We start from the raw sequence: 25,842 nt of genomic DNA on the forward strand, positions 1-25,842 counted from the left end.
AGTTTCTTTTCAGTGTAAAATGATGGGTAAAAGAAAACTCTTATGTTGTGTCACTACTGCTTTCAGTTTCACTTTCAGACAAGCGAAACTTATGTGTGCTTGCTTGGGAGGAGCCCGGTAGTTCCCTCTGAGCACTATAAATGTGAGCAGCACATACACGGAACAGCACAGCCGTCTGAAGAGAATTACATTACAGACTACCACAATGGCTTTGTATTGATATATCAATGAAATGATAATTTCACGTAAATTGCATCATTTCTGTTATTTTTTAACAGTGATGGCATAGAGGTAGCTAAGGTAAGCTATGGATCTTGGTTTTTACTTTTGTTGTGATGGTTTAATCACACTGATACTTATGACTGCATATATAGAAGTGTGTATCCTTTATTTTGTTTTTTTAAGTGGTTCTGTTAAATCCAGCACCCGGTCTTGGAAGAACAAACATTATATATACAGCATATATTTGGGCATGAGTGTTACACAGGAAAAATACTAAATGCAGAGGAACTGAAACATTTGATGTTTGGTTTATCACAGGGATCAAGGTATCAAGGTTTGCAATGCAAATCCTGACCACTTGCCCTCCACAAAACAGATGCTATGGCGATAGTAGGGTTGTAAACAGTGTGGTACTTTGAACTCAGCTGAGACTCAAGTTTCACCCCTGTGCTCTGAGTTTGGTGGGTGAAAGGCATTCTCTAATTGACAGAGAAGATCATCTAACCATAATTTTAAGGATGCATGTGCAGTGTGAATACTTACAGTAGTAAGTAAAGCAGGTAATTAAGGTATTTAATTCCAAAATACAAGTGACATGAGACTACACCTGTAATGAGGGTAAATGTATGGTGAAGGTAAAAGAAATGAGGTTTCTAACATCTGACATTCCTTTTAAACATAGCAGACTTCAGTGGTCTGGCTAATTAGATTGGATGATTAAAATGATTGGGAAGATTATCATTGAAAAAATATGAAACTAGAATTTTCCTTGCTTGCGTTTTTTGATGTGACACTGAAACATGTCAAAAAATGGTTTTCATTGAGAAGATAAAATGTAAAAGGGCAAGTAGGGACTGTTACGTGTGAAAGAAAGACTCAACCAGATCACTGAAGTAGTGCAAGAGTATCCTTTATAGATTTAATAAAACAAGAAATTTACTGCCGCTCAATTGAAATTCTTGGGCAAAACATGAACTTAAAGGGAACTGTCAATGGAAGAGGCATGAGCTCAAAATGCGGAGAACAGTAAACAAAGAATGTGCGCCCCTATTCAAAAATACATACTTTATTGTTATTCACGTTTAAAAGGCACAGGCCTTCGTTTACAAACAAATTGGAGCAATTCACATAGGGACAGTTGGGCTGTGAGGTCCTCTTTTTCAAAAGGGTGTTGACTGTTTGCAGTATCCAAGGGTGTAGTTATAATGGTTATGGATATCTGGATTTATGTATTTGCTTTCAACTGAGCGGAAGTGTTTCAAGTGAGGGGTGTGTTTGTGTATGTTGGGCAGAGAGAATTCTCTCCTTAAAGTGACCAGGCAAAACAAGGTGTATTCACATACATAAGACATATATTTCTTCAGAAAGAGTCCAGCACCTACATACAGGTTTACATTATATTATGGGCATGTAGTAGACACTCTTAACCAGAGAAACCTACACAGATTTTGCATTTTTACAACTGGATATATAATGGAGCTTTGCAGGTGAAGTACCTTGCTCAAGGGTACAACAGCTGTAGCCTACCTAGGAACAAAACCTGCAACCCTTTGGTTTTGGTTTCAAGTTCAGTTCCTTTCTGCCCAATTTTCCTTCTGTTTCTCTGTAAAGTGTTTTTGTGACTGTTCCTTGTAAAAATAACTATACAAAATGAATATAAATTAATTTAATTGAATTATACTTGGCTGTTACTGCTCTAGGCTCAGCTGATAAGAGTCAGGCTTTTGTAAACTGCCCTACATTAGATAAGACATGCCTTCCAGTCTATTAGTAATCTCCTCACTTGTAAAAATCTCAACAAAGTAACTAATTAAGGGATCAGCAAAATCTTTATTCTTATAAAGCAATGCTCCTTTATTGCTGATAACCTTACATCTTCCTCGGCTTTCCTTTTCTTATAGTATTGAAAGATGGCCACTTTAGCTGCAGTAGGCTGCAATAATATAAGTTGTTGATACAAGTCAGTATACATTTGTGAAATCATTGTATCCAATGTCCTTATCAATGTGAGCAGGAAATGATTCTTTGATTTTCAGCTCTGCAGATGATTGGATTGCTCAGTGAATTTTCTTTTTCATAATTCTGTGCACCCACAAAGTAAAATTCCCATAAAACATGACAAAATGACCTACAGAAAAAACTACGCTTACCACAATGAAAAGAAAATGAAGTATTGTTATATAATTTGCAAATGTAATCATTTTAATTATCACATGTAATTTAATGTTTTAGACAAAATGTACCTCCTCGACTGTTTGCTGTTTTTATTTAAAAAATTTTGAATTTTTAAAAATAAATCTTTATTTTTTGTTTAAAATCAAAGATAGAACTTCATCATTGCTGATCATTTTCAGTGTGGACAGTACGATACGTTTTAAAGGAAGTTGATAATGACCTCCATCTTTTTTTTATTATTTCAGAACATGTTTATATCTGAATGAACTGAGTGAAATCATCAACGATGATGGAACAATCTATTGAGCACAGCTTATTATGTGAAATATTATGGACACATGAGTTGCGTGTTGCTTGCAATTTGTGCTGCAGGAAACAAACAGAAATCACATACCGGCCTATTTTCAACGATCACCAGTGCTCTGGAGATATACTTCTTGCCCGACAGAAAGGTAGCACAGAAATATGGAAGCACATATCAAAACGACCAGAGTACCCCAGTCCACAGACGTACGCAGTGTGCTGGCATTTTGTGGATGGACAGGGATGCACAAAGCACAGTCACCGCTGCTCCTTCGCAAGAAGCGCAGAGGAGGCCGCAGTGTGGAACTTCCAAAAGCGCAGCAACCTGGAACTCCACCAGCTCAAACACCTGATTGGACAAATGCAGTTTCCAAACCGCAGGACCCAAGTGAGGTCTCTCAGTGCAGTGGAGAAGATCCAGCTCCAGTTCCCGGGCGCGTTTTTCGAGCTCTGCAAACTCTGCTTCCACAGTCACCCTCCGGTAGCAAGCCTCAGGGGACTTTGCAGAAGTGGGCATCCGTGGAGCCCTTTAATGGTTTTTTACCAAGAACTCGAGCGCGGACATGTGGAATGGAGCGAAATTCGACCTTTGCCCTCTTCGAGATTTTCCAATTACCTGTACTGTTTGTATGTGCTGAGAGAGGAGCCGTGCCAGCATGGGCTCGAGCGGTGCAATTTCGCCCACAACGCGGTAGAGATGGCGGTGTGGACGGCAGAGAGGCAAGAAGGCCTGAGGCGCCTCGAGCTGATCTGGCAGCCGCCGAACGCCTCGCAGCAGGTCGCAACTTCCCCGCCGCGGCAGAGACTCTACTGTAAACCCTGCAAACGGGAATTCTCCTCGGAAGACAGGTTCATGAACCACTGCGCCTCCCTCGATCATGAGAGGATGATCCAGGAGGACGTGGTCACCGAGTGGAAATACCGCCCCCCGCCTGTGAACGTCAACCTGGTCTTACAGCTGTGCACAAGGTACAACAACCCGATACTTCAGTTCACAACTGATGACACCAGAGATTCTTGATCAGAAAATACCGCCACACTACCAATTTATTCTCTCTGTTTAACAAGATGCACTACATTGCCAAAAGTATGTGGACACCTGACATCCAACATCTCTTCCAAAATTGTGGGCATTAGTAGGGAGTTGGCCCACCCGTTGCTACTATAGCAACCTCCACTTTTCTGGGAAGGCTTTATATTAGATGTTGGAGCACTGCTGCAGGGATGTGCTTGCATTTGGCCAGAAAAGCATTGGTGAGGTCAGGCACTGATTGGGTGATTAAGCCTGGCTCACAGTTGGCTTTGCAATTGATCCCAAAGGTGTTGGATGGGGTTGAGGTTCGGACTCTGTGCAGGCCATTCAAGTTCTTCTACACCGTTCTCGACAAAACCATTTCAATATGGACCTTGCTTTGTGCCTGGGGGCATTGCCATGCTGAAACAGGAAAGGACCTTCCCTTTCCTGTTTCAACTGTGGGAGAAGCACAGAATTGTCTAGAATGTCTAGAATGCCATTTTCACATGCCACATATGCTCTAGCCTTCACTAGAACTAAGAGGCCTAGTCCAACCATGAAAAACAGCCCCAGAACAAGGGGTTTCCAGATACTTTCAGTCATGTGGTGTAGGTCAGTTGTCAGCAACTTCCTATTTACAAATGCTGACTGAAGTAAAATGGGTAGGTAAAAGTACCCATGAAAATTATGATAAAATGAGATGCATCTGATTGAAAGCTGCATTTAACACTTAAACAGACCTGACCGTAAGGGGGCTTAGAATCCGCTGGGCATAATGCAACGGCATGCTTTTAATGCACTTGATAAATTCAGGTCCTCCCTATGACTGCCAGTATTTTTTTTTTTTACCTTGTGGGTTAATCATTCAATCGACTGCTTTTAGATAGTGGTAACATGTTGCTGGTGTGCAAATGTACGTATGTGAAATACTATAAATGTACTATAATGAAGAAAACCTTGGTTCCACAGCCCTTATACCTGTGTGTATGGAGACAACTGTATCCAGGCTCACTCGGTGGAAGAACTGCAGGAGTGGCGGATGAGGGACAGGACCGCGAGAAGGAAAGCTAAGGCAGCAGATGAGCAGGGCTTGCTGTCGTACCAGGAACGCTTGCTGAGGGAGTACAGGAACAGCCTCAACGAGGTTCTCATTGTAAGGGTCCGCTTGCTTCACCGCTCACAATTGGAAAAGAAACCCCGATGTGTTTTTTTGCCATGTTTAAATATTTATTTTCATCTCTCCCTCTGTTTAAGATGTCTGAGAAGGTACCTGGTGTCACTGTCAGCTGTGACAAGGATTTGACTGTTCTTGGCCGAGACCTCTTGCCTCTTAAATGGACTTTCAAAATACAGTCAGAGGTTGGACTTTTGTTCTTATACTCAGCTAGGATTTATGTTGTGATTTTTTATGTTTAGCCCATTGGTAAAAAAAGGGAAATGTTCTCCTATTTGAACAAATTACATTTTGAAATTGTAGAAAATCAGCTGTAGTTCAATGTTTTTACAGACATTGACTATGATATCAATGACTATTTGTTGAATATGAGGCTAAAAAGAGTTGATGGGCTGTTAGCTCTAACCCTAACCCTAACCTAAAACCACAAGTCCATGTTACAGTGATACACTTCTGGAATCATCCTGAATGGTGCTGAATGTGGCTTACTCCAAATTTACGAATATTGCTGCCTGAAAAATAGTGGAATAAAAAGCTGGCCCCCAGATGGTAGCCAAATTTGCAAGGTGTACACTCTGAAAACATTTAAAATATTTGAACATCTGAAATATTTTGTTCTTGTTTCTCTTCCAGACGCCCCTTGTGGAAGTTGCATTGCTGAAACAAGATCCTGGAGCAACATTCACTCTGGGTGAAATTACCCCTGAAGATCCTTGCACCTACTCAAAAGGACAAATGTTCTGCTGTCCTGACATGTCCTATGACATTCCCGTGTCATGCAAACCCTTACACCCAGGCCTTTATGAGCAGTGGGTGGTGTTTGACTTTGATACGAGGCCAGTACTGCTGCAGAAGCTTGAGGTGAGGGTGGGTGAGCAGAGCTCCATCTGTCCTGTGAGGATGAAGGAGGACGTCAGGCCTCCAGGTCAGAGTTTGGAGCGCTGGCACCAGGGAAACAGAGTCATTGTTCCCTGTCTGAACAAGAGAGAGGCTGAGGGAAACCTTCTGCAGCAGTACAAGCCTCCTCAGATAAACCTGTTGTTTAACCCGAGATCTGAAGCCAACATTCCCATCACGGTTCATAACTACAGAGAGAGAATGCACCACTTCCTGTACAAAGAAGAACTGGCTCAAGAAGAGGTGGTGTCCAGGTAATGTAAATCAGATTTATGTAGTTATGTCTATAAATGTAACGGATGTGTGGCAGATAAGATTGATATATTTTAGCAGTATTGTTCTGTTTGGTATATATTCCCTGTAACTTGCACTTCATAATGATACATTTATTTGCTGTTACAAATTGACTTTAAATTGATATTGATTGCTATGATATTAAATTGATATTAATTACTTATTATTATAAGTGGTATAATCAGAATTGCACTTTCTGACTGTATTATGATGAAAGCAATCAGTCTTAAAGGTTTTCATTTCCTTTACCAAGTTGTACTGTTGAGTTGTCACTTCCCTCAACGTTCACTCTCTTATTCTTACTCTTATTCTTCCTCTGTTTCATATATTAAAACTCCAGGCTGAGTCTCAAAGTGACCATCTCCTTGTTTGCCAAACTCACTGTCGGCGAGTCTGAGAAGAAAGCTCCACGTGGAGTCCTATTTGCTGCTGTTCCAGTGCCTTACCTGCTGACTCCTGACACACCAGAGGGCTTTATCCTAAAGAGGGAAGTCAAGTCAGCTCTAGTTGCGCCTCCATCTGAGGCACACCAGTGTCAGAATGTGTATGAGGCAATCATCCTTCCAGAGGTCAATAAGGACAGAATGTACCTGCAGCTCTCAAAAAGTTGCTGCACCAAGCTTAATCTAAAGACTAACACCACCTGTGAGATGGAGGTCCAGTTTCAGCTGAACCGCCAACAATTCTGTGAGATGCACAAGGCTGTAGACCTTCTACCAGATGTAGAGTGGGTTTTGCCAGACCTGAAGAAGAGCTCTGTCCCAGTGCACACAGGAAAATACCCCAGTCTCAATTCAAAGCAGCAAGCAGCTATAGCTTTCATCATTGGAGATCCAGATAGCATGAAGACTGTGGCGCCGCTCCTAATCTATGGACCCTTTGGAACAGGGAAGACCTTCACCCTGGCCACTGCAGTAAAAGAGCTGGTACAACAACCTGGAACCAAAGTTTTGATCTGTACCCATACTAACAGGTAACCATTACTTCATAAATTAAAATTTTAAGTGTAAATTAATGCAAGCTTTACAGTATTGTATATTTGTTGTATATTTAGTTATGTCAATAGTCTAGTCTAGGATGCCATTGGAAATGAGCCAGCTATTACTGGCTTAATGGGTAATCCTTGCACTCAATACTTAACAAATTGTTTCTCGTTTTAACATCTCACTTTTTACAATAGTCCTCCTTGTATTGTTTTAAATAAGTGTAGTTGTTCTGTTTTGTAATTTTTATATGATGAGTGCAAATAAATCAAATCAAATCAAATCAAATCAAACATTAAATTAAACCCAGTCCAGTTATATACAGTAAATCTGTAACTGGTCATCTGGTTGTCATTGCAGGTTTGTAATTTGTCCACTGTGAACTCTGACAATCACTACTGACTGACTATAAATAAGGCAAGTTAATCTCTTTCTACTTTCAGCTCTGCAGATTTATATGTCAAGGATTACTTCCATCAGTATGTACTTTCTGGATGTACTAGAGCAACACCTCTCAGAATAAAGACACAGTGGACGCGTGTGAGGGCCACTGATCGGGTCACATTAAAGTACTGCAATTTGTCTCCTGATAAACAATCTTTTGAGTTTCCGGACATGACCACTCTGAGCAAGTTCAAAATTGTCATAACAACAACAGTCACGGCTAGGCTCTTCCACAACATAAATCTTCCAGCTGGTTACTTCACCCACATTCTGATTGACGAGGCCTCGCAGATGCTAGAGTGTGAAGCTCTGATGCCCCTCACTCTGGCAGGGCAAGGAACACGGGTGGTTTTGGCTGGAGATCACATGCAGATGGGTCCGAAGCTCTTCTCAGTGGACGAGGACCAGCGCTCCAACCACACCCTGCTCAATCGCCTCTTCCATCGCTACCAAGCCGAAGAGGACCAGAGCGTGGCTTCAAAAAGCAGAATCATCTTCAACGAAAACTACCGCTCCACTAAAGACATAGTGGAGTTTGTGTCTACTCACTTCTATGTAGGCAAGAGTGATGCCATCAAGGCCTGCGGAAATGTGCCCCCTCACCCTCAGTACCATCCTCTGAGATTCTATCACATTCATGGGGAGTGCCATTTGGACACATCAACTATGTCCTGGTACAATCATGAGGAGGTTGCTTGTGTTGTAGATGTTGTACAAAAACTGATTAAAGAATGGCCACCTCAGTGGGGGAATCAGGAACAGAAGATGATATGTGTTCTCTCTGAAGGAATGCAGGTATTTCACCATTTTTACCTGTGGAGGCATTGTTTATGTGTCTGTCTGTCTGTCTATCAGTCTATCTATCTACGTATACATGAAGTGAAATGCCCAGTGTTAATTCAACTCTAATAGAGTACATGAGAGTATGTACATTGGTAGAGTAAATTGGGAGAGTTGGGCATTGTACTGTGGAGTTGTGTGTGTGTGTGTGTGTGTGTGTGTGTGTATATATATATATACATATATATATACCGTATAAGTACACTCAAAATGACTGAGTAGGCCTTTAAATATATTTTAGAGTTTTAAGATTTCATTTAATTTATTGCTGACAGCATTGGACATCTAGACCAACTTTCAGATGGTTTGACAAATATTTAATAATCGTTTATTGTATCTTTTGTCAATAACAGGTTTTCCAAATCAGGGAGGAGTTATGGAAGCTAAGATTAGGAGCAGTAACTGTGGAGAATTCACAAAATGTGCAAGGTATTCATGCTCTTAAGCTATCAGTGTACAAATGCATAAGTCACGCTAGTCATCATTGTTTAAATATGTTATGTTATTTTGTTTCCTTAACAAACAGGCAAACAGTTTAGAGCTATAGTGATGTCTACTATTCATACTCGAGAAAGCCTGAAGACTTATGACATTGCTTGCCTGGAGTTCTTCAACGATCCACGGGTGATGAACACAGTCATGACCAGAGCACAGTCCCAGGTCATTGTGGTGGGAGATGCTGCAGCTCTCTGCTCCTTTGGAAAGTGCTCAAGGATCTGGAAGAGCTACATAGAGCAGTGCATCAAAACGAACAGCGCTGAACCACAGCACCTCACAGAGGACTTCATAGAGAGTGAAGTGAGAGAAACTAAAAGATTCACCAAAAAAGAAGATGACGAGGATGACAGCAGTGATACTGAATCATCCACACCAGAGACATCTGACATAGATGACCCTATACTGAAGGAGCTCCTGGATGAGGGCAGCGATGTCCGAGTGACAGTTACCTCAGAAGGGCTCATGAGCATTTTCCATACGGATAACTCAAGTGAGACAACTGAATTCTACAGCCAGAAAGAAGAGCCACATCAAGATTTCTCTGCTCCTGATTTGCATCAATTGTTGATGACTAACCCTAATGACTACAAACTTTGTGAACTTGTTATGAAGAGGTATGACTCAGGATATGCCAGACCGCTAGACCAGCCTACACTGCATATCACCATCAATGGTAGAAAGAATGTGGGTCACTCTTTTCCTGGAGATCAGGTTGTTGTTGAGATAGACAAACAGAGCAGCCCTCCAAGTGGAAAAGTGAAAGGTGTGCTAAAGAGGGGGGGTTCATCTTTGTTTGTCTGTACCATTGATCAACATGATTCTCAGGTGATGGTTCCAATCAACAATTGTGTTTCCAAAATATACACGCCATTTTGGAAGGACAAACCTGACCACATCGCAATACGGAACATTGAAAATGATCGCTTGAGGCCAGAAAGGTTTGTGAAGATAAACGAGGAAACAAAGAGGAATAAGCTTTTTGTTGTCAAAGTCCTGAAGTGGAGAGAGAGGTTCAGAAACCCTCTGGGAATTGCTGTAGACGTTCTGTCACAGGTGACAACATTAGAGGGTGGACTGGAAGTGTTAGACATAGAATATCAACTGAGAAGGGCTCTTAATTCATCCATCCAAGAAGAGCTGAAAAACTACAAGGGCTTTACCCTCAACGGAAAAGGTAGAAAAGATTACCGTAAATACATCACCTTTACCATTGATCCAGTGAATTCAGAAGACATGGATGATGCAATCAGTGTGAGAGATTTAGGCCAACATTATGAAGTTGGAGTTCACATTGCAGACATTGCAAGCTTTGTGAAAAAGGACAGTCCCATGGACAAATATGCTCAGCAACAAGGGACCACATTCTATCGCCCTGAGAAAGAACCTGCACATATGTTCCCAAAGGACCTCAGTACTGAATTTTTCAGCCTGCTACCTGGATGTGATCGACGGGCTATTTCTTTGATGGTGGAAGTTGACAAGAAAACATACCGCATCCTGAGACGTGAGTTTTCCCTCTCTGTAATATGTTCAGACAGAAAGATGTCTTATGAAGATGCAGAGAAAATAATCAAGAAGAAATGCAAAGGTAGTGAAAGCTGTGACAGTTTAGAGGGCTGCCTTGTTGTAGCATTCAACTTCTCTGAGGTTCACAGGAAAAACAGGATGCAGGAGGACAGTTGCTATAAGAGTCCGGACGAGGATGTGCACATAAGTGAAGGAAGGTCCCATAAAATGATAGAAGAACTCATGATTATGTTCAATCATGCTGTGTCTGAACATCTGATCACTACTGAGGCAACAAAGAGCTTAACTCCTGTCAGATGTCAAGATGAGCCTGATCCAGAGAAGATGCGCCAATTGAAAGACAAGTTCAGCTCCCTAATACCATTGTCAATTCACCTTTCCTACCAGTTTAACCACCTTGACGGAAACCAGGAATTCATAAGATCTGCGAGTGATCAAAGGGCAATAAGCATGGGCAAAACAGTCACAGAACACAGAGACTATGATGTCATTCCTGCCTCTGACACCTTCTACGTGCTTAAATCTTTGATAGAGGAAATTGAATCGGCAGCCCAAAGCAAAGATATTTACAAAATGGCAGTCCTTATCACAACCGATGATATTCATCCCCAGCTGCTACCAGTTGTGACTGAATTAAGGAAGCTTTTCCAAAAGGCAAACATTCTACGCTCAAATTCAGTGACTCACTCCAAAATCGGACACTGTGATCTGCAGCTAGAGTCATACACCTGGGCCTCCTCCCCCATACGCCGCTACATTGACATAATCTTACAAAGATTACTGCACTCAGTCCTTGAAAACGCAAACATCAAATATACTGTTAAAGAAATCGACAGATTCTGTGTGGACTTCTCACAAAAGTATGAAAAGCAAACTGAGTATGAAAAAAAAGCACAGTCTCTAAGGCTGGCATCTCAACTGAGGCAGCAGAGCACAGGAAAGGTGGCATTCATCACTGATGTGGCCTCAACTGGGACAAGTTTCAACTTGTCTTTTCCTTTAAACAGGACCTCAATGCCACACACACTCTCCATTATGTACAGCCACTTGCAGTTGACAGACCAACCAGAGTATGATAAAGAAAGCAACTGCATGACTCTGAAATGGATGCGACGGGTGTATTCTTTCACAAATGGAAAAATACGCACCGAGCTGAAGAAACCCCAATCTGATGTTCTCATCGCACCAGTACTAAGAGACACATGGAAAGATATTCTGTCGGCTCTCAGAATGGAGAAGTGGAAGACTGTACGTGAGTCCATTCAGAAAATCCGCTCAAGCATCACTCAGGACAGTCAAGAACAGCCCAATGATTCAAACAGGGAATGGCAAATTGTGTCCAGAAATACAGACAGCGTGGCTAAAACTGAGCCAGAGCACTATGTCAAGCTGTCGCTGAAACTCAAAGTTGGGGAGATAATCCAGGTACAGCTAGGCACAGACTCTCGGCGGGGACTGTTAGTCCCTGTGGTGCAGTTAGTGAATGTCCATCCAAAATTTGAGATCTGCTTGGAACACATAAAGAACCCTACCATGTGTTTTTCCAAGTATGCAGTCCGTGCATCAAAGAAACAGTACATAGACTACATGGAGTACCAGAAAATTTGGAAACCCCTTTGTGAAATGGAATCAGCTTCAAATGCTGTGGCCGAAAATGACAGCATTGTCCTGGAAGATGTGAAAGTCACATGGAAGGGTAAATCTAAGAACACATATCTAAATGGTTTCTTTCGGTTGCCACTGGAGAAGAAGAAACAATGGTCCATTGAGTGTGATCTTCTGAACTGTTTCTTGTGCTTTCGATTGAGGGACCTAAAACAGACGAGCACTGATACACCTGAGGGCACCCAGCCTCCCTCAGAACTTGTGGACACCAAATCTTTCACATGGGTAGCCCATGGCATGACCACAAAAGTCACAGATGAGGAAACATCAAAGCAACTCTCCTATGTACAGATACATTTCAGCCTCAACCAGCTATCTATGGAAAACATTCCAGACATCGGAAGGAACACAAACCTCACTGTGGAACTGATCCCAAAACTACTGCCTGATGCGTAAGTTCTGTAGTATCTACATTATCTCAACAGAAACAATTGAGGCATATTATCTACTGTTTTTTTCATCAGTGTACATTATTCTGCTAAAAAAAAGAGAAAATAAAGGTTACTTTCGATGTTGAATGTCGCTAAATGATGCTGCCTTATTTTTAGACGCAAAGAGACTGCCATTGTCAACCTTACTAAAGCCAATCAACTTGTGAAGAGCATTGCCCTTGGAAAGACACCAAGATCTAGAAGTAAGTCTTTCAACAGTTTCTATGACAGAAGTTCATTTCTGGTGCCATCTGTGATAAATCAAAAAACCTTATAAAAAACACTTCTCAATCTTTTCACTTCCTCTTTGTATGAAAAAAAAAACAATTCTCAAATTGAAACACTATAAGGTATTGTTACATTGGGGCATAGCACAGTAATTTAGGAAAGCATTCTGACACATATTCAACATAAAGACAATGCCAGAAACAAGAGTTCAGTGACAGAATAGTGATGAACATCTACTGTACAAAAAAATAAGGATGCAGGGGTGGCACTGAGGTCAATGCAGAATACACTATGAATTTCACAGAATTGTACAATAAAGAAAATAATTAATCCCTATGATTTCCATCATCCATCCATTTAAAAAACTGCTTATTCCTGGTCGGGGTCATAGGGGGGCTGGGGTATCCCATCATGCAGTGGGCAAGAGGCGGAAATACATTTGGTTTGGACAAAGTTTTCAATCCATCAAAGGGGCCCTTCATTCCACACCATTCACTAACAAATTCACACCTACAGGAATTCATACCCCCCCCCCCCCCCATTATTATTATTTAACTTTTATTACTTATTATTTCAGGTGGTGCAGCAGGTTATGGACTAAAAAGGTGGAATTCTGAGCTCATAAATCAGTCCTTGGGTTTACCATGTCCGAATCCCAGTCAAAGGAAAGCCATAAATGAGGCACTGGACAGCCCTTTCACTCTAATTCAAGGACCACCAGGTAGGAAAAGTTGTTTCTGCTTCATTTTCACCTACGGGTTTATCCCCTCTTTCTGTCAAATGTGTAAGTATATAGACAGTGACAGAATTTTTGTTGTTTTGGCACAAGAACATTGGATTTGAAATGAAACAATGAATATGAGTTAAAAGTGTAGACTGTCAGCTATAAGAGTATTCACATCTATATCTAGAGGTCAATGTTGGAATTATAGCCCTTTTCATATTTAGTCCTCCATTTTAGAAGACCAAAATTAATTTTACGAATTAATTTTATATTAAATGAAGTTTTTTAAATGTAGTAAATGGTTGCCAATCCTTTGCATTCAATGACTGACTGAATTCTACAATGCATAAACATTAGCAGACATTGGGTATCTTCCCTGGTGATGCCCTGCCAGGCCTGTACTGCAGCCATCTTCAGTTCCCATTCGTTTCTGGAAATTTTTACCTTTAGTGTTGTCTTCTGTAAGTGAAACCCATGTTCAGTTGAATTCAGACTGGGTGATTGACTTAGGCAGTCTAGTATATATTCCACTACATTCCATCCTGGGTTTTGAGGCATTTGGTTGGATCTGAGCAGATAAGATGAGCAGTTCTTTCTGTACACTTTTCTTTATCCATTAATTAGGTACAGGTTAATACTCATCTCATCTCATCCATAAGTGTTTGTTCCACCTTTTGCCAAATGTACTTTCTCCCAAACTCTAACCGGGCCATTCTGTTCTTGAGGCTTACCAATGGTTAGCATCTTGCAGTGAACCCGAGGTTATGCTGGTACATACATCGTGGAGAGAGTTTTTGATCTGTTTGACAGTTGAAAAGATTTTCTTCACAACTGATAGTCTTCGGTCATCGTACTTCAGTGGTTTTCCATAATCCACCAGTTGGATGGACTGCATTTATATTTTAGAAGACCAAAATTAATTTTACGAAGTTATTTAATATTAAATAAAGTTTTTTAAATGTAGTAAATAAGAGCGGTTGTCTGGCAGTCGGAGGGTTGTGTGGGCAGGAGAAAACGGGCCCTGGCCTGGGCCAGGAATGCCGAGGCCGCTCTCCTCCACACTGTTGAATGCTTCTTCAAAAGATGCACACTTCTCAGAGTCTGACGTAACTGGGTTTATTGTTAGTGAATCAGAGATTACATACAAGAACCCGGGCTGATCTGTGCAGTACAACTAACAGTCACTCACAAGTAAAGACAATACATCCAATCACTCTCCAAGCATTCCCAAGACACACTCTGAAATCCCCTGGGGCCAAATGCATCTTTTATCCATTTTTGCTAACTTCTCCTGTTGTGGAGCTTAAATTTAGTACTTCCCACTTATTTCTTTTGTTAATCACGTCCTGTTTTTGACACCATTATTTCCCAATTCTTTGACACCATTATTTATGAGCCTTCTTTATTTTTAAAAATGATGGTGCTTATCTCCCACCTGAATCTCCCTCCCCCTTTTATCACAAATCATATATTCTGACAATGTGTTTTTTGAGTACATATATATTTATTTCCCACAGTTGCCGGTTCGATCCCCCCGCCATGGGTGTGTCGAAGTGTCCCTGAGCAAGACACCTAACCCCTAATTGCTCCCAACGAGCTGATTGGTACCTTGCATGGCAGCCTTTCACCGTTGGTGTGTGAGTGTGTGTGTGAATGAGAGGCACCAATTGTAGAGTGCTTTGGATAAAAGTGCTATATAAATGCAGTCCATTTTTACCAGGTTGTTTGATATTACTGAGCTCACCAATGCATTCTTGCTTTTTGACACACCCAATGTTCCTGCTGTATCTCCAATTTATTATGCTTTTTTCCACTTCGTGATGGCCTGCTGTACTGGCATTGACAGTCCATGTGTTGACTGTCAATGCCTTCTTTGGTCCATGTGTTGAGAGACACCAGCAACAGACTCCAAATGCAAATTCCACAGCAAGAATCAACTCTAGAGCTTTTGTTAGCTTTCCTGTGCATGGACTAATGATGCAACAACACACAGCTGGCCAGTAAACAGCTGAGCAGCTAACTGTCCCATTACTTTTGGTCCCCCAAAATGGGGGGGGGGGGGGGGGGGGGGGGGGGGGCTATGTGTAAAAAGGGCTTGGATGCCTACATGATCCACCCCATATGGATGTAAATACTTGCAAATTAAAGTTGACAGTCTGCACTTTAACCTCATATTCATTTTAATTTCAAATCCATTGTACTGGGCCAAAAAAAATGGTGTCACTGTGTAAATACTTATATACTGCACTGTATATTTATATACAGTGTCAATCTCAGAGTACTGTTTCCAGCTATTAAAATTCAATATTCTTTTGATTGCAACTCTTGATATTTCCAGATATATTTCTGTTCTTTGTTAACATAAGCAACCATAACAACTGGAGATCATTTCCCTCAGGAACTGGGAAAACCGTAGTTGGAGTTCAGGTCGTTTTTTTGTTTGTAATGCGGAACAAACAAGTCTTAACCTCGTCAAAGAAAACAGACAACAATGGAGAGAAAAAGAAGGATGGATGCATTCTTTATTGTGGGCCATCAAACAAATCTGTGGATGTTGTGGCTGGTAAGCTCACTCCTTTTAAGCTTTGGCTTTGGCACTGGAATTTAAACCACATTGAAAAACTACCAATGTATTACTAATTCAATAGAAACGATTACCATATATTTCTCACATAAAATAGAATCCAAATATTCTCTGCATTTTACTTTCAAACAATTCATACGCTGCCATAATGGAATCTTACCTTAGGTCTGGATGCAGTTAACATAAGAACCTTGTAACTAAGTAGAAGTAATTTTTTTTCTTCTTCTTCTTCCACAAACAAATCGCTTAGTTAATTTAAATGATTGTTGAACTTTACAAAGCTCTACAAGAAAAAAAACGAGGCTAATGGCGGCAATTAATTGCTAGCGGAATAAGCAGTTAAGGGAAAAATATAATCTGTCGATGGAAGCCAGGCCCTAGTTTGTGAATCGTAATCGCTTGTCGTCATGTTCCAGAACATCTCGTGAAACTGAGGGAGGAGCTGAAACCACTACGGGTCTACAGCGAACAGATGGAGATGCTGGAGTTTCCTTACCCAGGCAGCCACCTGAAGCTCTCTCGCAAGGCTTTGCGTGAGGAGAAGCCTAACCTAGAACTCAGGTAACATTTAGCAGCGTATGCTACATTTATCTCAGTCTTACATTTTTTTAATTCAGCCGACACTCTTTATCAGATTACTTACAGTAAAACATAATGCATAATAGCAATAAAGCCAGGTGACCTTATTAAATTAGGGCATTTATTGTATATTCCATCTATAATATTTGTCACTGTTGAGCTCAGAATTAGAGTATTAATTTTTTTCTTAGGCTACATACTATGATGTATACAGACTCTAAGATGTGGTTAAAAATTCCAAATTAAATCATTTGAAACCTAGAATGTGTATGGTGACAGCCACCCTGCAGTCATTGTGCTGGAGGTCCTCAGAACTCACGCATATGATACAGACAGATGTCAGACCAACAATCCGACCAGAGAAGTTGCAGAAAAATTGCTAATGTCTGATGAAGGAGTAGACACCTTGAATGAATGAAATCCTCTCTTTCTGACAGAAATGATGGGCAATTATGAGCTGCCCTTTTTGCTATGGTTGACAGTGACATAGTCAGAATTCCATTCCAAATTGTGGGGCATGATTATGCACTGAAAACAGGTGCTGGATGGGTTATCCAACCGCCCAAAAAAATTGTAATATGTATGTGAAAATTATTCATTCTAATTTTCAAATGCGCTTGAAATAACTGAAATAATCTGATTTATAATAAACTGTGACCTCATAAGGATGCATTTCAAAGAGACAATAGTTCTGTCTAATGGTTAAACTCAAGCATCACTAAATCCACATATTTTCTAGATCCATCACACTGCATCATCTGATACGGGCACATGGTAACCCACTGGCCAAACAAATTCAAGCTTTTGATGCAAGGATTCAAAAAGGAGAGGAACTCACTGATGAAGAAATTGAAAGGTAGTTTTTAAAGTTTAAAACATGTTTGATTTCCATTGTGTCTCTGTACAGCCGTAATTCTATACTGGATTTTAATCAATATTTTCACCTTGTAATCATAAGTACGAGGACAACCAAATTTCCTACACAATTTTCATTCTTCTGTAGGCTGAATCAGAAATACATGTTAATTTGTCTTTCATCTCATGGGCCTTAATTAATAAATAAAAATATTATGTGTTAAGTGCTTTATTTGTACATATTGGTTAGGTTAGTTGTATTAGTGTTGTTCTTAACTAGCTGTTAACTTCTCAACAGGTTGTTATTGCTGCAGAAATAACCATTATAAATATTTATAAAAATATATTTTTTTCAGCTACAAAAAACTCCTGAATCGTGCTCGACAGCTGGAGCTGGTGAAACATGATGTCATTCTGTGCACCTGCACTGCAGCTTCAAATCCAAATATAACCAAGATGCTGAATTTGCAGCAGATTATCATTGATGAGTGTGCCATGGCAACAGAGCCAGAGGCCTTCATACCGCTTGTCAGCCACAATCCTAACCAGGTATTTTGAGAAATATAAACAATAAGTTGTCAGTCATGATACGTTTTTTTCTGGTATACATAATCTCAACAGCCAATGCATACAATCTAGAAACAGCCAAATGTAAATATACATTTCAGAAGATAAGTTTTATACAAAATCATTGATATCGGACTGATGCCAAATTACAGTACACACTTTCACTCTTATATTTCACAAAAAAAAACTTGTAAGGCTATATTTCAAAGCATTTCTTCACAAGCATCCTACATTTGTTCACGTAACTTGAAGTGTCCAAATCATGCAGTTGACTACGATAAGCATATTCTATTATTTGGGGGGTTGGAACATTTTTAATGTGTCATTGGTAGGAAAATGAAATCTTAAAATCTGTTCATGTTTTTTAATATTCTGTGTAATTTTCTCCCTCCTAGATTGTTTTACTTGGTGACCACAAGCAATTGCAGCCCATTGTACACTGTGATCTTGGTAAGAGATTGGGCATGAGGAAGTCATTGTTTGAGCGCTACATGGAGAAAGCTGTGATGCTCGATACACAATACAGAATGGTATGTATGTATATCGTTGAAAAAAACAGTCCCTCTAAGTCGTGTTTGTATATATATATATATATATATGTGTGTGTGTGTGTGTGTGTGTGTGTGTGTATATATGTATATATATATAGTACAGGCCAAACGTATTAGGCCACCTGTTTTTTTTTTTTTTTTTTAACTTTAGGTAGAGAAGAATTCAGTTAATATATGTGCATTTATCGAATAACAGCAACTATGATCTGCTTGTTTAAAAAGATGTGCCTCTGCCTTTTTGGTCTAGCATTGATGGTGCTTGGCCCACTGGAGTTTTTTCTTCGTGTTAACAGCACATAACAAGGGCCTTTTTCTCACATACACATAAAGTCCATAAAGTCATTTAATTTAATCGCAATTAATCCAAAACTTCATAAAATGTATCTTTTCAGCATGAGTCCATTTGCGAGTTTCCCTCCATGGAGTTCTACGGAGGGCACTTAAAAACGGGGGTAACGCGTGTGCCCAGTGTCCTGCTGACTAAGTCCAGACAGCCGACGCCCATTGTTTTTGGCCACTTGGAAGGGAAGGAGATCAGCCTGCTGGTCTCCACAGAGAAAGGGAATGAAAACTCAAAGGCAAACACGGAGGAAGCTGAACAATCGGTGAGCAGAATGGCTCTTCGTTACAACAGCGCATTTCCTGTTGGCTGTTTAATTTGTGCGTGTTCAGCAGTTGTCTACGATCATGAAAATGCACTTTTGTACGTCGCTTTGGATAAAAGTGTCTGCCAAATGAATGTCATGTAAAAATGTAATATTTAACTCACAAGCTAAAGTGAAGTTGTATCTGTGTCAGAAATTAAACCCACTCTGTCCTGTATTATTTTGACATTAGAAACCAAATCAAAATGCTAACCCATGTAATGTTTTGAAATATAAAAAGTGCAACCAGTCTCATTAGTTTGCTGGTGGTCCTTGTTATTTATTTATTTATTTATTTACTGTGTTTGTTTTGTGGAAACTATTTACATAAGTGTTGTAATACCACAGGTCAAGAACAGGAAATTAGAAACAATGTCCATATGAGTGTGCGACCAAATTTAATATAATAACATTGGAGATATGGTTACGTGGCCAGTAAGGTAAACGCAAGTGTAAGCACTCTGTTTCCTTACTTGTTGTTCTAGGTCCGCGTTGCTTGGCTTCTGATCTCTCATGCCCAAGTAGCTCCGAGTAGCATAGCCATTCTGACGCCGTACAATGCCCAGGTTGCCAAGATAAACGAAATTCTGTCTGAGAGGCGCATTCGGGATGTCAGCGTGAGCACCATCATGAAAAGTCAAGGTAGGCATCACCCTATGTGTCCCTCGGAAATCATGGAGAAGGAATGTGTATGGTTACGCTGGCCTTTATTCAATACACTAGGCTGTGCTTTGACATTGAGTGAAACATTTAAATATTTAAGTGAGAATATTTTATTTATTGAGGCTATGATTAACAAAACATTTCTTTTGCTGGAGGGGATGCATTCACTACTCATTTTTAAGGGTACTGTGGGAAATAAATATATATGTACTCAAAAAACACAAGCCCATTGTATTGGGAAAGACATGTAGTTAGAGAGCACAGGCCTAGTGTATATGGGAAAGGAATGTATTAATGAGCACCAGCCGTCTCCTCCCTGATGTATCATCCGGCTAGTAAAGGAGGAAGGATGCAGGTGGACCAAGGTCAACCTGAGCCATAAGATTAACAACCGGCAGCAGTGAAGTGCTTCATACTAAAAATAGGTGCAATTAGAAGAAACACGTAATACACACATAATTTTTGCCCTGCTAATTAAGCTGTATACAAGCATATCTGTGGAACGAACGGAAGCTTCTGCCTTTCACGGAAAATGTATCGTCAGAATATATGATTTGTGACAGAAGGGGGAGTGAGATTCAAGTGGGAGACAAGCACCATCATTTTTAAAAAAGGAAGGAAGGGGCCCATAAATAATGGTGTCCAAGAATTGGGAAATAATGTTGTCAGAAACAGGACGTAATTAACAAAAATTAAGTGAGAAGTACTAAATTTAAGCTCCACAACAGGAAGAGTTAGCAAAAATGGATAAAAGAAGCAGGTGGCCCCAGGGGATTTAAGAGTGTGTTTTGGGAATGCTTGGAGAGTGATTGGATGTATTGTCTTTACTTATGAGTGACTGTTAATTGTACTGAACTGCGCAGATCAGCCCGGGTTCTTGTATGTAATCTTTGATTCACTAACAATAAACCCAGTTACATCAGACTCTGAGAAGTGTGCATCTTTTGAAGAAGCATTCAACAGTGTGGAGGAGAGCGACCTCGGCATTCCTGGCCCAGGCCGGGGCCCGTTTTCTCCTGCCCACAGTACTGTGATTAGATTGCATAAAATAAATGTGCATTCTGTGTAAATCAGGATAAGGGCATTTGCTAAATTGCTAAAAGACTGAATTAAATATAATGTCGGATCCTGGGCCACATTTCTTGACAAGGTTGGTGTTCTTGGGCGTGTTTGTTCGCTTCCACAGGAAGTGAGTGGCGCTATGTCATCCTCTCCACCGTGCGTTCCCGTCCTGTTTCGGAGATTGACAATGAACCAACCAAAGCGTGGCTGACGCGCCACTTGGGCTTCGTCATGGATCCCAACCAAGTCAACGTGGGCCTCACCAGAGCGCAGGAGGGACTCTGCATCATAGGTAACAGCATTTAGCGCCTTTCATCTTCCTGGTGGCCAGAATCTACCACAGCACAATTATTATTTGCTTATCTTATTCATATGTCATGAGTCATGATTTAAGACCTGTTGACATAGTGATAATAGTACAGAACATAAATTCTGTGATATGAATTTGAAACTGCAAAACGCTCCTGATATTAACTCTCCTGAAACAGTCCGGGGCATTGGCCCAAAGATGTATTATTGTTTCCGGAAATTAAAATAGGGTGGCACAGTGGTGCAGTGGATAGTACTGTCGGGTTAGAATCTCGGCTTGGGCCTTTCTGTGTGGAGATTGCATGTTCTCCCGGTGCCCATGTGGGTTTCCTCCGGGTACTCCGGTTTCCTCCCACGGTCTAAATACATGCAGGCAGGCTAATTGGAAACTCTAAATTGGCCATAGGTATGAGTGAATGGTGTGATGGTGTGTGTGCCCTGCAATATATTGGCGGCCTGTCCAGGGTGTATTCTTGCCTCTCGCCCAATGCATGCTGGGTAAACGGGTATAAACAATGGACGGATGGTTGAAAATGGAAATAAAACTGTTCTCTGTCAGATTAAAAAAGGTTGAATGTTAGAGCACTGGGTGCTGCTTAAACTATATGATTGCTATGTGCATTGCAGGGAACAAGAATTTGCTGCGCTGCAGTGCTCTCTGGAAGAGATTGCTGAGGCATTACCAGGAAAAGAACTGTGTGATGGACTGCGCAAAAGATATTCAAGTTCAAAAGCCTGGTGCAAAAACGTTCAAACGTTTCTCCAAATCCAGATCTTAGCATTAAAGTAGGCTAGTTCTATCTGACACTCAAAAATGAGTTGTGCACATGGGAATAGTTTTTGAGCCTTTTTGCTATAAAGATTGGGCTCCTGAAATTACTTACGTACTAACATTGTTATAATACACCTGTTTGACTATATAGAGAGTGCCTATATAGAGAGCCCCCTGAGATTTTAAATAAAAATTTACTGAACATAAATCCTGTTAAAAACAAATCCATGCTGCATACAACTAAAGAACATGTAACACAAGATTGGACAGTACATTCAATTTGTGGCATATGTTATATTATGTTTATGTTATTTTTATTATTATGTACATTCTTAACTGAAAAATGTAGCATGTATGAATGCAATTTCAGTGATTAGCACCACAGAGTGGGTGCTTGAAGCAAAGTGGGTGCTTATCTGTAGTTTTGTGAATCAACAGAAAATGTATAAATTGAACAGACTTGCATCCAAATCTTAATGCACATTCCTAATTTAGAAAAAAGTAATAATAATTTTAAAGGTAAAAATTGTCTTAAAATATATAACTGTTTACGTTACTCTCAAAATCAAAACAAACTATCATCCATGTACCTAATCTGTGCAATACATAATTAGAAAAACCAGCTGAAAAGCACTTGCACTTTAAGACAGATTGTGTAAATTTATTGTGTAATTAGGCGATGTATTCCTTTCTATGGGTAATTTTGTTTGTATCTGTGCACTGAACCTCCTACCTGAAGCAGCTGGACATTAAACATTTACTGTAAGAGAAATATTTATTATGCCAAGCTCAATTGACATAATAAAAGTTTTGTATGTGCTTTATTTTTGATTCACAGTATAATTGTTTTATTATCAATGTTTACGATGTTACAGATAGTGAAAAATGCAAAAAAAAAAAAAACTAGGTAAATGAGGAACACCAATTATATGCAAGCCAGAGGCTATTACACCATTGTGGCTGTCATTTATTAACCAAATAACATCCCTGGGTTGTGTATGAAAAGATTTCACAAGCATTGATTTCTAAAGTAATGTCAACAGGGGAAAGACTTTGTCAGCGAAAAGGCAGGAGCAACAGAGATTCATGCACTTGTGAGATTATGAGACTTGTGCATTAATTCAAAGTGCAAGGCGTTGTGGGAAAGAAATATATTTATATACTCAAAAAAGCACAAGCCCAATGTATCGGGAAAGAAATGTATTCAAAGAGCACAGACCCAATGTATATGGGAAAGGAATGTATTCAAGAGCACCAGCCGCCACCTCCATGATGGATTACATGGCCAGCAGAGGAGGGAGTGTGCAGAGTGGACAGGGGTGTCGTCAGAATATATGATTTGTGATAGAAGGGGGAGGGAGATTCAGATGGGAGATGGGCGCCATCATTTTTTTTTTTAAATAAAGAAAGGAAGGGGCTCATAAATATTGGTGTCAAAAAATCTGGAAATAATGGTGTCAAAAACAGGACCTGAGCAACAAAGAAAATAAGTGGGAAGTACTACGTTTAAGCTCCACAACAGGAGGAGCTAGAAAAAATGGATAAAAAGAAGCATTCAGCCCCAGGGGATTTTAGTGTGTGTTTTTGGAGTGCTTGGAGAGTGTTTGGAGAACGAGTGGATGTATTGTCTTTACTTTGTGAGTGACTGTTAGTTTTACTGAACTGCGCAGATCAGCCCGGGTTCTTGTATGTAATCTTTGATTCACTAACAATAAACCCAGTTGCATCAGACTCCGAGAAGCGTGCATACTTTGAAGAAGTATTCAACAGTGTGGAGGAGAGCGACCTTGGCATTCCTGCCCACAGCATACTGGTGAGCAACCACAGATGATTCATTCAGCTTTGACTATTACTATCTCGTATTGTATCTGTTTGCAAATGTTTTACTTTGTTGTTGTGCTTTGTTTTTCTTCATTAAGCCTCTTTAAGTGGAATATAGTAGCAAATGCAGTTTGGCACACTAACCTTCATCGGGTCATGTGGTATAATAAGCTATAATATGTTTTTTGTTAAATTATATTAGAAATTATAATGATACATTATTTTTGCTAAATTATATTCTCATCCCATTACTCCTAGTTAATACTCAAGGAAAGTTTTGTGGAAGGGAAGTGCACTTAAGCTTACAGCCAGCACCACGATGATGGATCATATCATTGCATTAACATTACTTATTACTTATTAGAGTTAGAGTGGTCAGACCGTGGTCAAATTATAAAAAACCAGCGCACAGGAGGGAGGAATTGCCAAGCAAACTCGGGGTAGGGCTCTCGGGCAATTAATCTTTTGTATTTGTATATCCCAAATTACCTAATTACTTATTCTTCTATCTAAAACTGTGGTTGGATATTATGGTTTGGAAGTGCCCCACAACGCCCGCATCAGTAACCACGAAATGGTGCAAATGACAGCTGAGCTAGCCAATTAAATTATAGTCATCATCATCATCATCAACATCATCACCATCGTCGTGATGTCAGTTGAGGATATTGCAGATTTGAGCTTTGCTTAAAATTGATATGGATACAATCAAGTTAGGTGCGTATGGGGCGGAGCTAGCCTGTCATACATATTGGTGCGAGGCAAGATGAGAAATAAAGCATCCACGCTTAGAATATCTTGAAGTAAAAGCGAATCCAATTTAAACATATTTCACAGTTAAAATATGATTTTAAAATACGTTGGCCTATATGTTTTTTTTTTTTTCAACGTAAACGATACAGTGTTACTTGTCAACATTCATTAAACAATGTTTTTCATATATTAGGCCTAAGTTAGTTTCCATGCTTAGTACTCTGGGGGACCCCCATGGCTGCTCATATGGATGCCCCGCACCCACAGTACGCGCGCTAATTCCGCTTCTGTCCGTAGCCAAATGTTTCAAGGCGGAAGCTTTAGCTTATCCTAAAAGCATATTTAAGTTCAGAGACTTTTTTTAAAAACTGGGACTGAAACGTTTCAGATAAAATATTAATATCGTCTATGTATGTGGTTTAATATCGTCTATTATGTGTTTAAAAACGAACCATAATCAACCGTTCGCTTTGCGCAATGGTGAACACAACGCCAAAATCTGGTGATATTATTTCGTCATCGCAAACTGGCAACTCGCGGTCTCAAGTTGTAAAAAAAAAAAAAAAATCTAGTTAAACGGGAAAACCAGAAAGGGATTTCATAAATGTTGATAGCCTATGCAATAATAGCCTATAAGCCACTAATGGAATTCAGGGAATGAAATGATGTGAAATAAGATTCATTAGCCAACACAATCGCTTTTGGTGGTGCGCGTCATCTCACCGAGTCAAAAACGAAACTCAGAAAGCTACAGACAGGGGAAATGATACCTAAGATGAACTACACGACAGGATAGCATCCGTAGGCTAAATGTGAAGGTACGTTTTCTTAAGTAGGCCTATTTATTAAAATATCCGAATTTATTTGTTAATTTTAGAGAAACAGTTTTGTCGTAACGAAAGGATGTGATAAAGTGGGATATGTTCTATGATAAAAAAAGGAATGCGGATAAAATAGCTAGACCGCGATAAACAGGTTCTGGCCAAATGTCTTGGCAGCTTCTGGAATTGTGGTCGGAAGAGAATAGCCTAGGTTTCGATTCTGAATTAACCTCATTGACAGATCGCTTATTCATTTCTGTTGTATTAAATAAGGTAAGTTCATAATTGAAACCTACAATACGCTTGGGTACATAGATTTTGATGTTGTTTGTAGTGATGCTTCAGTTAATGTTTATATAGGCTACATAACAGCAATAAATTGCAGTAGCCTACAGATCACTAAAAATTCACTACCGTATGCTATTCCCAGAAATCGCTGGT

At 40.0% G+C, this 25,842-nt stretch overlaps 2 protein-coding genes across 7 annotated transcripts in view; both read left to right on the forward strand.

Moving 5' to 3' along the window:
* The first annotated feature begins 140 nt into the window (after positions 1–140).
* helz2a (helicase with zinc finger 2a) lies at positions 141–22,830 on the forward strand. Of its 3 annotated transcripts, none has more exons than XM_035387738.1 (20): positions 145–300; positions 2,643–3,669; positions 4,685–4,868; positions 4,970–5,074; positions 5,523–6,040; positions 6,421–7,053; positions 7,507–8,302; positions 8,701–8,776; positions 8,874–12,429; positions 12,586–12,671; positions 13,274–13,417; positions 15,759–15,983; positions 16,421–16,565; positions 17,323–17,439; positions 17,795–17,987; positions 18,401–18,535; positions 18,949–19,161; positions 19,686–19,842; positions 21,050–21,217; positions 21,862–22,830. In XM_035387738.1, the coding sequence occupies exons 2-20, from the start codon at positions 2,684–2,686 to the stop codon at positions 22,011–22,013; spliced, it is 8,589 nt and encodes a 2,862-aa protein (XP_035243629.1). In that variant the 5' UTR covers positions 145–300; positions 2,643–2,683; the 3' UTR covers positions 22,014–22,830. The 3 variants fall into 3 exon arrangements, 2 of the variants coding, with proteins under 2 accessions (XP_035243629.1, XP_035243630.1); XM_035387739.1 differs by having other exon boundaries at positions 146–300; positions 15,819–15,983; XR_004761947.1 differs by lacking the exons at positions 17,323–17,439; positions 17,795–17,987; positions 18,401–18,535; ... (2 more) ...; positions 21,050–21,217; positions 21,862–22,830 and having other exon boundaries at positions 141–300; positions 15,787–15,983.
* Positions 22,831–22,921: 91 nt separating this feature from the next.
* Positions 22,922–25,842, forward strand: part of LOC118211028 (helicase with zinc finger domain 2-like) — a 34,687-nt gene continuing 31,766 nt past the window's right edge. The window contains exon 1 of one of the 4 annotated variants that reach the window (XM_035387743.1): positions 22,922–23,819. The gene's annotated coding sequence lies outside the window, so the exon portion shown is untranslated. Of the gene's footprint in view, positions 23,820–25,158; positions 25,675–25,842 lie in introns of those variants that run through there. The other 3 variants (XM_035387744.1, XM_035387742.1, XM_035387741.1) reach the window with 3 other exon arrangements.

Source organism: Anguilla anguilla, chromosome 13, assembly GCF_013347855.1.
Source record: "Anguilla anguilla isolate fAngAng1 chromosome 13, fAngAng1.pri, whole genome shotgun sequence".
Classification (NCBI taxonomy): domain Eukaryota; kingdom Metazoa; phylum Chordata; class Actinopteri; order Anguilliformes; family Anguillidae; genus Anguilla; species Anguilla anguilla.

What these genes read in the sequence shown, in the direction of transcription:
- helz2a (XM_035387738.1), top strand. Translation starts at nt 2,684, where the DNA reads ATGATGGAACAATCTATTGAGCACAGCTTATTATGTGAAATATTATGG. An exon ending in TCTAATTCAAGGACCACCAG is followed by an intron (nt 13,418 to 15,758) that starts GTAGGAAAAGTT and finishes TGATATTTCCAG; the next exon opens with ATATATTTCTGTTCTTTGTT. An exon ending in CACCATCATGAAAAGTCAAG is followed by an intron (nt 19,843 to 21,049) that starts GTAGGCATCACC and finishes TCGCTTCCACAG; the next exon opens with GAAGTGAGTGGCGCTATGTC.